Consider the following 16375-nt stretch of genomic DNA (forward strand, 5'->3'; position numbering starts at 1 on the left):
AGCAACAAGGATTTACTGTATAACACAGGGAATTATATCCAATATCTTGTAATAACCTATAATGGAATATAATCTGCAAATAAATAGAATCGCCATGCTGTACATCTGAAACTAATATAGTGTTTTAAATAAACTATACTTCAATTAAAAAAAAGAAAAGACAAGCCTGAAAGAGAGTAACTGGGGTGGTGAAAATACCTGTAACCAGGTCGCAAGTGAAGGTAGCCCCCTTCCAGAGGAGACAGTCAAAATAAGTTAGAGTAGGCCTGGGCACCAACCATTCAAAACAGAGGTCGACTCTAGCACAGGAGCAGGGTCTTAGAGCATACGTCACTAGTGTCACTCCTTCAATTAATATGGAGATATTGAGGAACTATCCCTGGAAGGGGTCAGGGTAGCCAGGTGATTGGGGGAGAGGAGATAAAGAAGGGGCTTGTGGCAATGGCTGTTTATCACAAATAATTTTTATATAAATGTCAATATTTTAATAAATGGTGTGGTAAAATAGTAAATATTTTTTGAAATCAACCTCTTTCTGTCATTTGTTTCCTGTACATACCACTATTATTGGGCTTATCATGTTATTGTGTTATCAGGTGATTCAATGTCTGTCTCTCCTACTAAACCATATCTCCTTGAGGGCATAACCTATGTCTTATTCCTGACCTCAGTGAGTACTCAATTAGCTTTTGCTAACGTTAATGAATGAACAAACAAATAAACAAGTGAATATGTAAGGCAGTCATAAGGTCAGACTTATTCTTTGTCATCTTAGAATGCAAAACCAGTGTACTGGGTGGAAATAACAGTGAAGATTTGGGTTTAACCTTAAAGAAAAAAACTGCTGTTAAGAAAGTATAAGAAAATGGATTGAGCTTCTCTGGCAGGAGTCAAATTCCCTGGTACCAAAAATATTAAAATAATCTAATAAACCATTTGTTGTACAAACTGTATAAACAAGCCTGTTTATAGATGGTGAAACTCAAATAGCCATAAATATCTGAAAACTTTGCTCAGCTTCACTGGGATTCAGGGGAAATTAAAATTTCAGAGGCATACCATTTCAAACACATCATATGCACATATTTTAAAATCTGATTGCACCAGCTGTGGGTATAGGGTATGGTGCTTTAAACTGTTATAACCACTTTAGAAAGATCTAATTTATTTCAAGATAGGCATATTCTATAATTCAGCAATTCTACTTTTAGGCATCCATTCTAGATTAAAAAAAAAAAAAACTTAGATATCCTAGTGCATAAACAATGAGATCTACAAAAGAATCTTCATTGCAGCACAATTTGAAATGGCTAAATAAAAGTGGTGGACTCCAACTATTTATTAGTAGAGGAATGGATGAATCAATGATAATTTATAAGGGTATACTACACAGCAGTTAAAATGAATTGAGTCTGCAATATGATAAAGGATAAAAACAAGCTGAAAAGTATGGATATGGCTAAATACATTTTACATAACTTTAACCACACCCTAAACAATAATTTATGGGGATTATGAGTATAAAACCAAAATGATGCATGCCAATGATTTATACCAACTCTAGAAGTGAGGTACCTCAAGGGAGGGGGTGATAAGGGGAAGGATGGGGAATAGAACTTCAGCTCTACCTGTAATATTTATTTATATTTTAAAAATTCTTATTTTATTTTACTTTATTTTATTTTTTTGTGGTACGTGGGCCTCTCACTGTTGTGGCCTCTCCCATTGCGGAGCACAGGCTCCGGACGTGCAGGCTCAGTGGCCATGGCTCACGGCCCTAGCTGCTCTGCGGCGTGTGCAATCTTCCCGAACCGGGGCATGAACCCGTGTCCCCTGCATCGGCAGGCGGACTCTCAACCACTGCGCCACCAGGGAAGCCCCTATTTATATTTTTTTAAAGAAGGATATCCTGGCATATTTAGCATGTCAACTTCTCTTGCAAAGATGTGTGAGGGAGACATTGGTGTATATTATTGCCTGATTTTTTGGTATTTTACAACATATAATAAATTTTAAAAATTAAGGGGAACAAATTGTCATGGAAGTTAAGGAGGTGGAGAATAGGAGCATCAGTTAGATTCTATTGGAACCTTGTTCACTGGGGTGGCCTGGAACTTTTTCTCTAAGGGTGGACAAAAAAAGGTAGACCTGGGGTTCTGAGACTCCTAGTCATTACACAGCTAAGCCTCATAAGACACTTTCACAGGCTTCTTGCTGAGTCCTTGATTCCTGACAGCAGGATCTCTGTTTTCATTAGGGTGAATACCCACCAAGTTCAGAAAGGAAATGCAGGTCAGAGAAAATGTGATGGATAGAGATCAATGAAGCCCTCAAGTCTGAGGATGGGGACCCTCAGACCTGCTTCTTCATTGACCTCAGCTCCTGTGCCCCTATATTGGCAGCCAGGTGAACCTTATCACCATGCTTCCTTGTACTTTTCACAAGCATTATTCTGTCAGATATTCACAATGCTTGTGAGATAAGTCATGGCATCTTGTTTTTACAGGTGAGGAGGCTAAGGTTCAATAAACTAAATGGTTTGCTCAAGTTCAGGAAGTTATCAAAAGGAAGTGTAGATTGTACCAAAGTTTCCTGACTCTGATTATTCTCTTTCTAACACTTTCCAGCTTTTTTTTTGTGTGTGTTGTTCCCTTACCTGCATCCAACGTGGTCTTGATGTAGCAAGAGGCATATATAAAACATATTTGTCAAATGGAAACAGGATCAGAGTTTGGGGACTGGAGAGAAAAAGAGAGAATGGAAGTAAATATACCAAAACCCAGGCCAGGAGAGTAATTAATTTACTACTGAATTAGTGTGTGCTTCCTGGAAAAAGTGAGATATATGGTTTTATGTTTTTTTTTTAACATCTTTATTGGAGTATAATTGCTTTACCGTGCTATTCTGCTGCTTCCCACTAGCTATCGGTTTTACATTAGGTAGTGTATATATATACATACCACTCTCTCATTTTGTCTCAGCTTCCCCTTCCCCTTCCCCATGTCATCAAGTCCATTCTCTAGTAGATCTGCATCTTTATGCCCGTCTTACCCCTAGGTTCTTCATGACCTTTTTACTTATTTATTTATTTATTTATTTTTCTAGATTCCATATATATGTGTTAGCATATGGTATGTGTTTTCCTCTTTCTGACTTACTTCACTCTGTATGACACACTCTATGTCCATCCACCTCACTACAAATACCTCAATTTTGTTTCTTTTTATGGCTGAGTAATATTCCATTGTGTATATGTGCCACATCTTCTTTATCCATTGATCTGTCAATGGACACTTAGGTTGCTTCCATGTCCTGGCTATTGTAAATACAGCTGCAATGAACATTGTGGTACATGAGTCTTTTTGAATTATGGTTTTCTCAGGGTATATGCTCAGCAGTGGGATTGCTAGGTCATATGATAGTTCTTTTTTACATTTTTAAGGAACTTCCATACTGTTCTCCATAGTGGCTGTATAAATTTACATTCCCACCAGCAGTGCAGGAGGGTTCCCTTTTCTCCACACCCTCTCAGGCATTTATTGTTTGAAGATTTTATTATGGCCATTCTGACCAGTGTGAGGTGATACCTCAATGTAGTTTTGATTTGCATTTCTCTAATGACTAGTGATGTTGAGTATTATTTCATGTATTTGTTAGCAATTTGTATATCATCTTTGGAGAAATGTTTATTTAGGTCTTCTGCCCATTTATGGATTGGGTTGTTTGTTTTATTGATATGGGGCTGCATGAACTGCTTGTAAGCCTTGGAGATTAATCATTTGTCAGTTGCTTCATATGCAAATATTTTCTCCCATTCTGAGGGTTGTCTTTTCATCTTATTTATTACTTCCTTTGCTGTTCAAAAGCTTTTAAGTTTCATTAGGTCCTATTTCTTAATTTTTGTTTTTATTTCCATCTCTCTAGGAGATGGGTCAAAAAGGATCTTGTTGTGCTTTATGTCATAGAGTGTACTGCCTATGTTTTCCTCTTAGAGTTTTATAGTATCTGGCCTTATATTTAGGTCTTTAATGTATTCTGAGTTTATTTTTGTGTATAGTGTTAAGGAGTGTTGTAATTTCATTCTTTTACATGTATCTTTCCAGTTTTCCCAGCGCCACTTATTGAATAGGCAGTGTTTGCTCCATTTTATATTCTTGCCTCCTTTATCAAAAATAAGGTGACCATAGGTGCGTGAGGTTATCTCAGGGTTTTCTATCCTGTTCCACTGATCTATATTTTTGTTTTTGTGCCAGTACCATACTCTCTTGATTACTGTAGCTTTGTAGTATAATCTGAAGTCTGGGAGCCTGATTCCTCCAGTTCCATTTTTCTTTCTCAAGAGTGCTTTTGCTATCGGGGTCTTTTGTGTTTCTATACAAATTGTTAATTTTTTTTGTTCTAGTTCTGTGAAAAATGCCAGTGGTAGTTTGATAGGGATTGCACTGAATCTTTAGAGTGCTTTAGATAGTGTAGTCATTTTCACAATGTTGATTCTTCCAATCCAAGAACGTGGTATATCTCTCCATCTGTCTCTATCATCTTTAATTTCTTTCATCCGTTTCTTATAGTTTTCTGTATACAGGTCTTTTGTCTCCTTAGGTAGGTTTATTCCTAGATATTTTATTCTTTTAGTTGCTATGGTAAATGGGTGTGTTTCCTTAATTTCTCTTTCAAATTTTTCTTCATTAGAGTGTAGGAATGCAAGATTTCTGTGCATTAATTTTGTGCCCTGCTATTTTACCAAATTCATTGATTAGCTCAAGTGGTTTTCTGGTAGTATCCTTAGGATTCTCTATGTAGAGTATCATGTAATCTGCAAACAGTGACAGCTTTACTTCTACTTTTCCGATTTGGATGCCTTTTATTTCCTTTTCTCCTCTCATTGCTGGGGCTGAAACTTCCAGAAATATGTTGAATAATACTGGTGACAGTGGGCAACCTTGTCTTGACACTGATCTTAGAAGAAATGATTTCAGATTTTCAGCATTGAGAACGATGTTGGCTGTGGGTTTGTCATATATGGCCATTATTATGTTGAGATAGGTTCCCTCTGTGCCTACTTTCTGGAGGGTTTTTATCATAAATGGATGTTGAATTTTGTCAAAAGCTTTCTCTGCATCTATTGAGATGATCATATGTTTTTTGTCCTTCAATTTGTTAATATGGTGTATCACATTGATTGATTTGTGTATATTGAAGAATCCTTGCATTCGTGGGATAAACCCCACTTGATCATGGTGTATGATCCTTTTAATGTGCTGTTGGATTCTGTTTGCTTGTATTTTGTTGAGGATTTTTGCATCTATGTTCATCAGTGGTATTGGCCTGTAGTTTTCTTTTATTGTGACATCTTTATTTGGTTTTGGAATCAGGGTGATTGTGGCCTCCTAGAATGTGTTTGGGAGTGTTCCACCCTCTGCTATATTTTGGAAGAGTTTGAGAAGGGTATGTGTTAGCTCTTCTCTAAATATTTGATAGAATTCTCCTGTGAAGCCGTCTGGTCCTGAGCTTTTGTTTTTTCCAAGATTTTAAACCACAGTTTCAATTTCAGTGCTTGTGACTGGTCTGTTCATATTTCTTCCTGATTGAGTCTCAGAAGGTTGTGCATTTCTAAGAATTTGTCCATTTCTTCCAGGTTGTCCATTTTATTGGCATATAGTTGCTTGTATTAAACTCTCATGATCCTTGTATTTCTGCAGTGTCAGTTGTTACTTCTGCTTTTCCATTTCTAATTATACTGATTTAAGTCTTCTTCGTTTTTTCTCGATGAGTCTGGCTAATGGTTTTTCAATTTTGTGTATTTTCTCAAAGAACCAGCTTTTACATTTATTGATCTTCACTCTTGTTTCCTTCATTTCTTTTTCATTTATTTCTGATCTGATCTTTATGATTTTTTTTCCTTCTGATAACTTTGTGGGGTTTGTTTGTTTGTTTGTTTGTTTCTGTCTCTAATTGCTTTAGGTGTAAGGTTAGGTTGTTTTTTTGAGATGTTTCTGGTTTCTTAAGGTAGGATTGCTATAGACTTCCCTCTTGGACCTGCTTTTGCTGCATCCCATTGATTTGGGGTCATTTTGTTTTCATTGTCATTTGTTTCTGGGTATTTTTTTGAATTCCACTTTGATTTCTTCAGTGATCTCTTGGTTATTTAGTAGTGTATTGTTTAGCCTCCATGTGTTTACATTGATTTTTGATTTTTTTCCTGAAATTGATATCTAGTCTCATAGCATTGTGGTTGGAAACTAGATACAATTTTATTTTTCTTAAATTTACCAAGGCTTCATTTGTGACCCAAGATATGATCTATCCTGGAGGAAGTTCCATGAGCACTTGAGAAGAAACTGTGTTATGTTGTTTATGGATGGAATGTCCTATAAATATCAATTAAGTCCATCTTGTTTAATGTATCCTTTAAAGCTTGTGTTTCCTTATTTATTTTCATTTTGGATGATGTGTCCATTGGTGAAAGTGGGGTATTAAACTCCCGTAGTATGATTGTGTTACTGTAGATTTCCCCTTTTATGGCTGTTAGCATTTGCTTTACGTATTGAGGTGCTCCTGTATTGGGTGCATGAATATTTACAATTTTATATATTCTTTTTGGATTGATCCTTTGATCATTACATAGTGTCCTTCTTTGTACTTGCAATAGTCTTTATTTTAAAGTCTATTTTGTCTGACATGAGAATTGCTACTCCAGCTTTCTTTTGATTTCCATTTGCATCGAATGTGTTTTTCCACCCCCTATCTTTCAGTCTGTATGTGTCCATAGGTCTGAAGTGGGTCTCTTTTATACAGCATATGTATGGGTCTTGTTTTTTTATCTATTCAGCCAGTCTGTGTCTTCTGGTTGGAGCATTTAATCCATTTACTTTTGAGGTAATTATCAATATGTATGTTCCTATTACCGTTTTCTTAATTGTTTTTGGTTTTTTATTGTATATCTTTCCCTTCTCTTGTGTTTCCATCCTAGAGAAGTTCCTTTTTCATTTGTTGTACAGCTGGTTTGGTGGTGCTGAATTCTCTTAGTTTTTGCTTGCCTGTAAGGATTTTAATTTCTCTGTCAAATCTGAATGAGATTCTCACTGGTTAGAGCAATTTTTCTTGTCGGTTTTTCCCCTTCATCACTTTAAATATGTCCTGCCACTCCCTTCTGGCTTGCCAAGTTTCTGCTGCAAGATCAGATGTTAACCCTATGGGGATTCTCTTGTATGTTATTTGTTGCTTTTCCCTTGCTTCTTTGACTATTTTTTACTTTGTATTTAAATTTTGATAGTTTGAGTAATTTGTGTCTTGGCATGTTTCTCCTTGGATTTATCCTGTATGGGACTCTCTGTGCTTCCTGGACTTGATTAACCATTTCCTTTACCATATTAGGGAAATTTTCAACTATAGTCTCTTCAAATATTTTCTCAGTCCCTTTCTTTTTCTCTTCTTCTGGGACCCCTATAATTCGAATGTTATTGCATTTAATGTTGTCCAGAGGTCTCTGAGACTGCCCTCAATTCTTTTAATTCATTTTTCTTTATTCTGCTCTGCAGTAGTTATTTCCATTATTTTATCTTCCAGGTCACTCATCCATTTTTCTGCCTCAGCTATCCTGCTATGATTCCTTCTAGAATATTTTTAATTTTGTTTATTGTATTGTTCATCATTGTTTGTTTGGTCTTTTGTTCTTCTAGGTCCTTGTTCAACGTTTCTTGTATTTACTCTATTCTATTTCCAAGATTTTGAATCTTTACTATGATTATTTTGAATTCTTTTTCAGGTATACTGCCGATTTCCTCTTCATTTGCTTGGTCTGGTGAGTTTTTCCCTTGCTGCTTCATCTGCTGTGTGCTTTTCTGTCTTCTCATTTTGCTTATCTTACTGTGTTTGGGGTCTCCTTTTTGCAGACTGCAGGTTCGTAGTTCCCGTTGTTTTTGGTGTCTGTCCCCAGTGGCTAAGGTTGGTTCAGTGGGTTGTGTAGGCTTCCCGGTGGAGGGAACTAGTGCCTGTGCTCTGGTGGATTAGCCTGGATCTTGTCATTCTGGTGGGCAGGTCCACGTCTGGTTGTGTTTTGAGGTGTCTGTGGACTTTTTATGATTTTAGGCAGCCTCTCTGCTAATGGGTGGTGCTGTGTTCCTGTCTTGCTAGTTGTTTGGCATAGGCTGTCCAACACTGTAGCTTGCTGGTCGTTGAGTGAAGCTGGGTGCTGGTGTTGAGATGGATATCTCTGGAAGATTTTCGCCATTTGATATTATGTGGAGCTGGGAGGTCTCTTGGGGACCAGTGTCCTGAAGTTGGCTCTCCCACCTCAGAGGCACAGCACTGACTCCTGGCTGCAGCACCAAGAACCTTTCATCCACACGGCTCCTCAATTTGGGATGATTCGTTGTCTATTCATGTATTCCACAGATGCAGGGTACATCAAGTTGATTGTGGAGCTTTAATCTGCTGCTTCTGAGGCTGCTGGGAAAGATTTCCCTTTCTCTTCTTTATTCTCACAGCTTCCAGGTCTCAGCTTTGGATTTGGCTCCGTCTCTGCATGTAGGTCGCCGGAGGGCGTCTCTTCTTCGCTCAGACAGGAAGGGGTTAAAGGAGCAGCTGCTTCGGGGGCTCTGGCTCACTCAGGCCACGGGGGAGGGAGGGGCATTGAGTGCGGGGTGAGCCTGCGGCGGCAGAGGCCGGCGTGACGTTGCACCAGCCCAAGGCGCTCCCTGCGCTCTCCTGGGGAAGTTGTCCGTGGATCCCGGGACCCCGGCAGTGTCGGGCAGCACAGGATCCCTGGAAGGGGGGCGTGGACAGTGACCTGCGCTCGCACTCAGGCTTCTTGGTGGCGGCAGCAGCCCCAGCGTCCCACGCCCATCTCTGGGGTCCACGCTTTCAGCCGCAGCTCGCGCCCGTCTTTGGAGCTCCTTTAAGCAGCGCTCTGAATCCCCTCTCCTCGCGCACCAGGAAACAAAGAGGGAAGGAAAAGTCTCTTGCCTCTTCGGCAGCTCCAGACTTTTCCCCGGACTCCATCCCGGCTAGCCGTGGCGCACTAACCCCCTTCAGGCTGTGTTCATGCCGCCAACCCCACTCCTCTCCCTGCGCTCCGACCGAAGCCCGAGCCTCACCTCCCAGCCCCGCCTCCCCGGCGGCCGAGCAGACAAGCCTCTCGGGCTGGTGAGTGGCGGTCGGCACCGATCCTCTGTGCGGGAACCTCTCCGCTTTGCCCTCCGCACCCCTGTGGCTGCACTCTCCTCCGCGGCTCCGAAGCTTTCCCCCTCCGCCACCCGCAGTCTCCGCCCACGAAGGGGCTCCTAGTGTGTGGAAACCTTTCTTCCTTCACGGCTCCCTCCCACTGGTGCAGGTCCCTTCCCTATTCTTTGTCTCTGTTTATTCTGTTTTCTTTTGCCCTACCCAGGTACGTGGGGACTTTCTTGCCTTTTGGGAGGTCTGAGGTCTTCTGCCAGCATTCAGTAGGTGTTCTGTAGGAATTGTTCCACGTGTAGCTGTATTTCTGGTGTATCTGTGGGGAGGAAGGTGATCTCCATGTCTTACTCTTCCGCCATCATCCCCGGAAGTTCCCGTTGGAAGATTTTTAATCACAGTTTCAATTTCATTACTTGTGCTTGGTCTTTTGATATTTTCTATTTCTTCCTGGTTCAGTCTTGAAAGGTTATACCTTTCTAAGGATTTGTCCATTTCTTCCAGGTTGTCCATTTTATTGGCATAGAGTTGCTTATGATACTTTGTATTTCTGTGGTGTCCATTGTGCCTTCTCCCTTTTCACTTTTAATTTTATTGATTTGAGTCATCTTCCTCTTTTTCTTGGTGAGTCTGGCTTTAGGTTTATGAATTTTGCTATCTTCTCATATTATCAGCTTTTAGTTTTATTGCTCTTTGCTATTGTTTTCTTTGTTTCTATTTCATTTATTTTTGCTCTGATTCTGATGATTTCTTTCCTTCTACTAACTTTGGGTTTTGTTTGTTCTTCTTTCTCTAGTTGATCTAGGTGTAAGGTTAGTTCGTTTATTTGAGATATTTCTTGTTTCTTGAAGTAGGATTGTCTTGCTCTAAACTTCCCTCTTAGAACTGCTTTTGCTGCATCCCCTAGGTTTTGGATCATCGTGTTTTTGTTGTCATTTGTGTCTAGCTTGGTGTTTCTTGATTTCCTCTTTGATTTCTTCAGTGATCTGTTGGTTATTTAGTAATATAATGTTTAGCCTCCATCTGTTTGTGTTTTTTACCTTATTTTTCCTGTAATTGATTTCTAATCTCATAGCGTTGTGGTTGGAAAAAATGTTTGATATGATTTCAATTTTCTTAAATTCACTGAGGCTTGATTTTTGACCCAAGATGTGTCCTTTCCTGTAGAATGTTTCATGTGCATTTGAGTAGAAAGTGTAATCTGCTATTTTCAGATGGAATGTTTTATAAATATCAATTAAATCTATCAGGTCTATTGTGTCATTTAAAGCTTGTGTTTCCTTATTAATTTTCTGTCTGGATTACCTGTCCATTGGTATAAGTGAGATGTTACCATCCCCTGCTATTACTGTGTACTGTTGATTTCCCCTTTTATAGCTGTTATCATTTGCCTTGTGTATTAGGTGCTCCTATGTTGGGTGCATATATATTTATAATTGTTATATCCTCTTCTTGGATAGACCCCTTGATCCTTATGTAGTGTCCTTCCTTGTCTCTTGTAACAGGCTTTCTTTTAAAGTCTATTTTATCTGATATGAGTATTGCTACTCCAGCTTTCGTTTGATTTCCATTTGCATGGAATATCTTTTTCCATCCCCTCTCTATCTAATATTCTCCTTTCAATTTTTTTTATTTTTAAAATATTTTTATTAAAGTATAGCTGATTTACAATGTTGTGTTAATTTCTGCTGTACAACATCTCCTATTACTTATTATTTTTTTAACATCTTTATTGGAGTATAATTCCTTTATAATGTTGTGTTAGCTTCTGCTGTATAATAAAGTGAATCAGCTATACATATACATATATCCCCATATCCCCTCCCTCTTGTATCTCCCTCTCACCCTCCCTATCTCACCCATCTAAGTGGTCACAAAGTACCGAGTTTAACCCCCTGTGCTATGCGGCTGCTTCCCACTAGCTATCTTATATTTGGTAGTGTATATGCGTCAACGTCACTGTCTCACTTTGTCCCAGCTTACCCTTCCCCCTCCCCATGTCCTCAAGACCATTCTCCATGTCTGTGTCTTTATCCCTGTCTTATCCCTAGTTTCTTCAGAACATTTTCCTTTTTTTATGATTCCATATATATGTGTTAGCATATAGTATTTGTTTTTCTCTTTCTGACTTACTTCACTCTGTATGACAGACTCTAGGTCCATCCACCTCACTACAAGTAACTCAATTTCATTTCTTTTTATGGTGAGTAATATTTCATTGTATATATGTACCTCTTATTCTTTATCCATTCATTTGTCACTGGACACTTATGTTGCTTCCATGTCCTGGCTATTGTAAACAGTGCTGCAATGAACATTGTGATACATGACTCTTTTGAATTATTGTTTTCTCAGGGTTTATTCTTCTTATAGTTTAATTCAGTTTTATTTTGCATTTTTGTGTCTCCTTCCAGTAGAATGTAAGTTCTTGGAAAATAGCAACTTTGTATTCTTGATTCTTGGAACGCTACCTGACAATCACAGGACCTCAATAAACATTTCAAGTGACAAATAATCAGTGGACACTAAAGTCCTGAAATTTAGGAAGAGGAGGGGTTACAGTGGAGGTAGAATGATAGGAGAAATTTACTGAAAGGAGTGAGAACTTGGAAGGCTTTGAGAATTGAGTAAGACTAGTCAATAAGTAGATAAAGATGGACTTCCAAAAAAAAAAAAAAAAAGACTAGAACAAAGGTGTGGAAAGAGCAATAAACATGGTCTCCTTGGGAAAAGCAGGTGAACAGAAATTTTGTGAAGATTATGACATCAGAATTCGTGGCAAATCGAAATTGCAGAGATTCTTGAATACCAGGCTTGGAATCAGCAATGTTAGTGACTTTCCTTCTGTTGAGTTTCAGCTCCAGCTACCTTTGTGCCTTTTAACTATGATCTCATTCTAAGTTTTTTGAGTGAAAATAATATACGCTGCTCCACCACCATTTTTTAAATTTCTTTATTTCCCATTGCATATTTTGATGTCAGCTTGCTTAGGTCTGGCCCAGTGTGTAAGGTGATTCTAGGTTATATGCGTCTTCTGTGGTTGGAACTGCCACAACAACAAAAGAAGTATAAAATTGAAATAGTTTTTCCTTACTATCAAAAGAAGGGCCTTTGCTATGTGTATTTCCTCATCTGACAGTGATGACAGCATTTATTGTCAACACAATTTTTTTGATTAGACAGCTGGATTTTTCCCAGGGGCTGGTTGCACAGCAAGTAAGGAAATCCAAATCCACAGGCAAAGAGAAGCAGAGAACACTGTGGAAACTAAGGCTGCTTTCTGTTCACCATTTGTTCTGAGAAATTCTCAGTCAGCTCTCCACCCACTGGAAGTCAGATGTAAACAACAACAAGATGATGATTGATGATCTGGCTGGGAGACGTTAAAATGGAAATGCAGTACTTCTCTTGGTGTTCTAGTCAGATAAACTACTTACTGTAGTAGTACAGCAGAACTTTAAATGAGGTGACTTTTAAATGTGCTGCCCTGTCTTTCCAAATTGCCAAGAAGTAGGTAGCCAGACTGGGAATTTGAAAACATATTATGTAAAATGTCTTTATTTTCTTCGATTCTAGCCTATATTCAGTTCTAGCTTATATTTTGTAATTGATGGGCATCAAGTGGGCCCTGCTTAGGCTGACTGATTTTTGCAAGGTGAATCTGGATCATTCACAATGCATGTTAAAGAAAGCTAATGAAAATTCTACAGTTCCATCATTATAATAGACTTGATTTAAATGGTCTAATTGTCTTGCTGTCTGCTCAAATCTTAAATAATTCCACATTTGAATGGATGGGATAGCTGAAGAAACAATGATTGGAGATGAAAAGAGAACAAAAAGTTTTGCAACTCTCTTCATGGAACAGAGGCTTTCAGTGATACTTTTGTCAGTTGCAATACTCAAGTCCAGGGGTTTCTTTTTCCTTCTTCCTTTTAAATGATGTTTCTTGAATTGATGCTTCAGTCAGACTGATAGGTCTTCCTTATATGGATGTGTGTGTGTATGTGTGTGTAGGGAGAGGTAAAGAAAAGAGGTGAGACAGAGATAGAGATAAGTGACAGGGCAATTCAAATAGGCTTAAATACATACTTACTATTTCTCATCAGTAGAAATATCCTGAGTGTTTTTTATAAAAGTTTATGACAGTATATTTACAGGTTAATAATCAATTTGAAAATAACGAAGTGGTAGGCTGACGTTACAGTTTGTAGTATGACTTATGGGTAGAGAAGAATTATTTTATGTATAGTCAGTCTTCTTTCTTGGACAACATGGACACAGTATTTCTCTGCTTTCATCTTAGTCTGTTTTCTCTTTTGTTTTTGCTTTAGCTCAACAGAATTCACCAAAAATCCATGAAGGCTGGTGGGCATACAAGGAGGTGGTCCAGGGAAGCTTTGTCCCAGGTAAATGCACATTTATGACTTTATTTTTAAGAAAATAATTTGACTGAAATGTAGTATTATTTCCAGAATTTTGAATTTGCTACATGGCATGGAATGTATTGCAAAAGGCATCATAGTCTGACTTATGTGTTAGATGAATCCTGCATCAAGAGAAAGTTTATTAAGTGAGTGGTAATTTAACCAAGACTACGTTTTTCCATCTGAGCTTACATCTTAACGTCCTTGCATCTACAGGTGGCTTTGTCAGGGACAGGGCAATGCAAGAGTCAGGGTTGAGGTTCTGTATGCTAAAATTTGGTTGAGAAAGAGCGATTTTTTTTTAATGTTAATGAAACAGGAAGTCTGAAAACTAGCAATGAGGCTTACTGGGATGCATGCCATTTCTGATGTCACTTCAGTAGCATTCACCATCAGGACTTAGCAGCTTGGGCCAAATACCAGGTAAAAAATCATAGGTAAAATGGATGCTTTCAGCATGGGAGGAGAGAACTGAAGACAGGTTAAAGCCAGAAACATACCATAACTTTAGTTTTGAGACAAGGTGGAGTGTCGTTGTCTTCCCCAACTACTCTTATCCTAATTATAGTCCTCAGTCTTCTGCTGCTTCAAGACTGTAGGGAAAGAGGAAAGAGAAAGAGCATGAATGTTAAGGAGAAGGATCGAAGGGAAGGCAGGTGAGATATTTCAAAGTTTTTTGTTTTTTTTTTTTCTTTTTGTGGTATGTGGGCCTCTCACTGTTGTGGCCTCTCCCATTATGGAGCACAGGCTCCAGACGTGCAGGCTCAGTGGCCATGGCTCACAGGCCCAGCTGCTCCGTGGCATGTGGGATCTTCCCAGACCGGGGCACGAACCTGTGTCCCCTGCATTGGCAGGTGGACTCTCAACCACTGCGCCACCAGGGAAGCCCCTCAAAGTATTTTTAACTGCTTATATGTGAGGGGGTAAGAGATAAAGCTCTCAAAAGGAGTCAATGTGGGGGTTACAACTCAGGCACTGAAAACAGAGGTCAAGTGTCAGTTGACGTCTTTAGTTAGTGGCAGGTGGGAAGAGCAGTACCCCCAGGTCACCTGGTTCATTCTTGGATACTATTTTCTTTTCCTGTTCTTCTGTATAGTTCATTATATCAGCAGTACAGAGCTAAGCAAGTTGCTAGACTCCTCTGAGCATCACTTTTCTCATTTGTATTGTGGGACATAAATACGTACCTTTGAACCTTTTCAATAAGAGGAAAGCAGGCATGGTGAGAGAGAATGAATTGCCCAGGGAAAAGCCAGTTGACTGCCGAATAGTTTCATAAATTGATATTATTAACTTGATATATTTACTATGGTACATTTATTTCTTGGCCCAGTGGGCATAGAAACTGGGCTTGATTAATTCACCCAGAAATGATCAAGTTTCTAATAATATTCTTATAATAATTTAATTGACACAGATGTGTTCATATGGTATGCTATAGATATATGACATTTTATACTTACAATTGGGGGCATCCCTTTCCAATTAATAGAAGGATATGTATTTTTTCTGAGGAATCTTCTTCTCATATTCAAGACATCCCAGAAATTACATTTATAATAATATTTTTATGCTCTGTGATTATTAAATTAGAGCAACAAAGGGCATTCTGCCAGACTATAAATGTTGCTAAACTAGTAATATTCTCCATAGTGACTGAAATGCTCATGGATAATACTGGATACGTTCTGAAAAATTTTGCTTTTCAACCCCACAGTTTTTTGACTTTTTCCCCTCTGTTGACACATTCTTCCTTTACATGTACTTAAGTCCCTATTTTGAATTTGTTTTTGCTTCTAAGACAGCCACAGGAAAGAAGTTTTATCTTTCCTTTATGTGTTGATTTAAAAGAATTTAAGTTTCCCTCATTTCAGGTTTTAAATGAGGTAATATGTGTAAAACTGTCTATATGGGAACCAGTAAGGTGTGGAGTTATGAGCATGAACTCTGGAGTTGGACAGACCTGGAGCTGAGTCTAGGCTCTATGGCTTCCTTCTGGTAGAACTGTCAGCAAGTCGCCTACCAGCTCTAATTACCCCAGGTTCTTCATCTGTTAGAATGAAGATAAGGACCAAACCATCCTCACAAACTTTTGTGAGGATTAAATTACATAATATAGGTAAAGTGTCTGGGGCATTGTGTGAGTCAATACCTGGAATGCTGTTGGCATTACTATCATTATTTTATCATAACAACATAACTGGATATTTGATACTTGTCTGTTTGAGAAAGGAAGAGAAATGTAAATTGAAAAATGTAATCATGCAAGTGAGGGTCTCTCATGATGCTAGAACATGGAAGGTGCTTAGTAAATGTTCCTTGAATTTGTAAGCTCAAAGTGTCTCCACACAGTGACCGCTGGAGAGGAAACTTCATCATTCTCTAGATTTAACAGTCCCAAAATTCTTTGGCTTCTTGGTAAAGAAAACTGGTATCTGATGATCTCACTTCCTAAACTTTTGGGAATTTCAAATCTCTTTAAAAATATAAGAGTCATAAGAATTTGTGAATTAAGTAATTGGACCTTACACTCTAATGTCTGACAGACACCAGATGACTCACTTTATCTGAATTGGTGCTTAGGCCAATGGTCCCTTTTTCTCTCATTATCATTACTGAATATAAGGTTAAGAATGTTCTTTACTTTGCCCTGGGATTTTTTTCAGATTATCAATGTGTAAAAGAGAAGAGAATCTCTTATGACTAGATTATTTGGACAAGTTTTATTGTCCCATGAGCTTTTACTAGAGTGTCCAGAAATAATTATCAGTTGACGT

At 38.5% G+C, this 16375-nt stretch overlaps 1 protein-coding gene across 1 annotated transcript in view; it reads left to right on the forward strand.

Moving 5' to 3' along the window:
• CA10 (carbonic anhydrase 10) overlaps positions 1–16375 on the forward strand; it is a gene marked incomplete at both ends in the record, with an annotated part of 522587 nt that overhangs the window by 52188 nt on the left and 454024 nt on the right. The window contains one exon of the mRNA XM_079725002.1: positions 13506–13580. Coding sequence (XP_079581128.1) covers positions 13506–13580 — 75 coding nt within the window. The remainder of the gene's footprint in view (positions 1–13505; positions 13581–16375) is intronic.

The sequence above is a fragment of the Hyperoodon ampullatus genome (assembly GCF_949752795.1).
Source record: "Hyperoodon ampullatus genome assembly, chromosome: 19".
NCBI classification, from domain to species: domain Eukaryota; kingdom Metazoa; phylum Chordata; class Mammalia; order Artiodactyla; family Ziphiidae; genus Hyperoodon; species Hyperoodon ampullatus.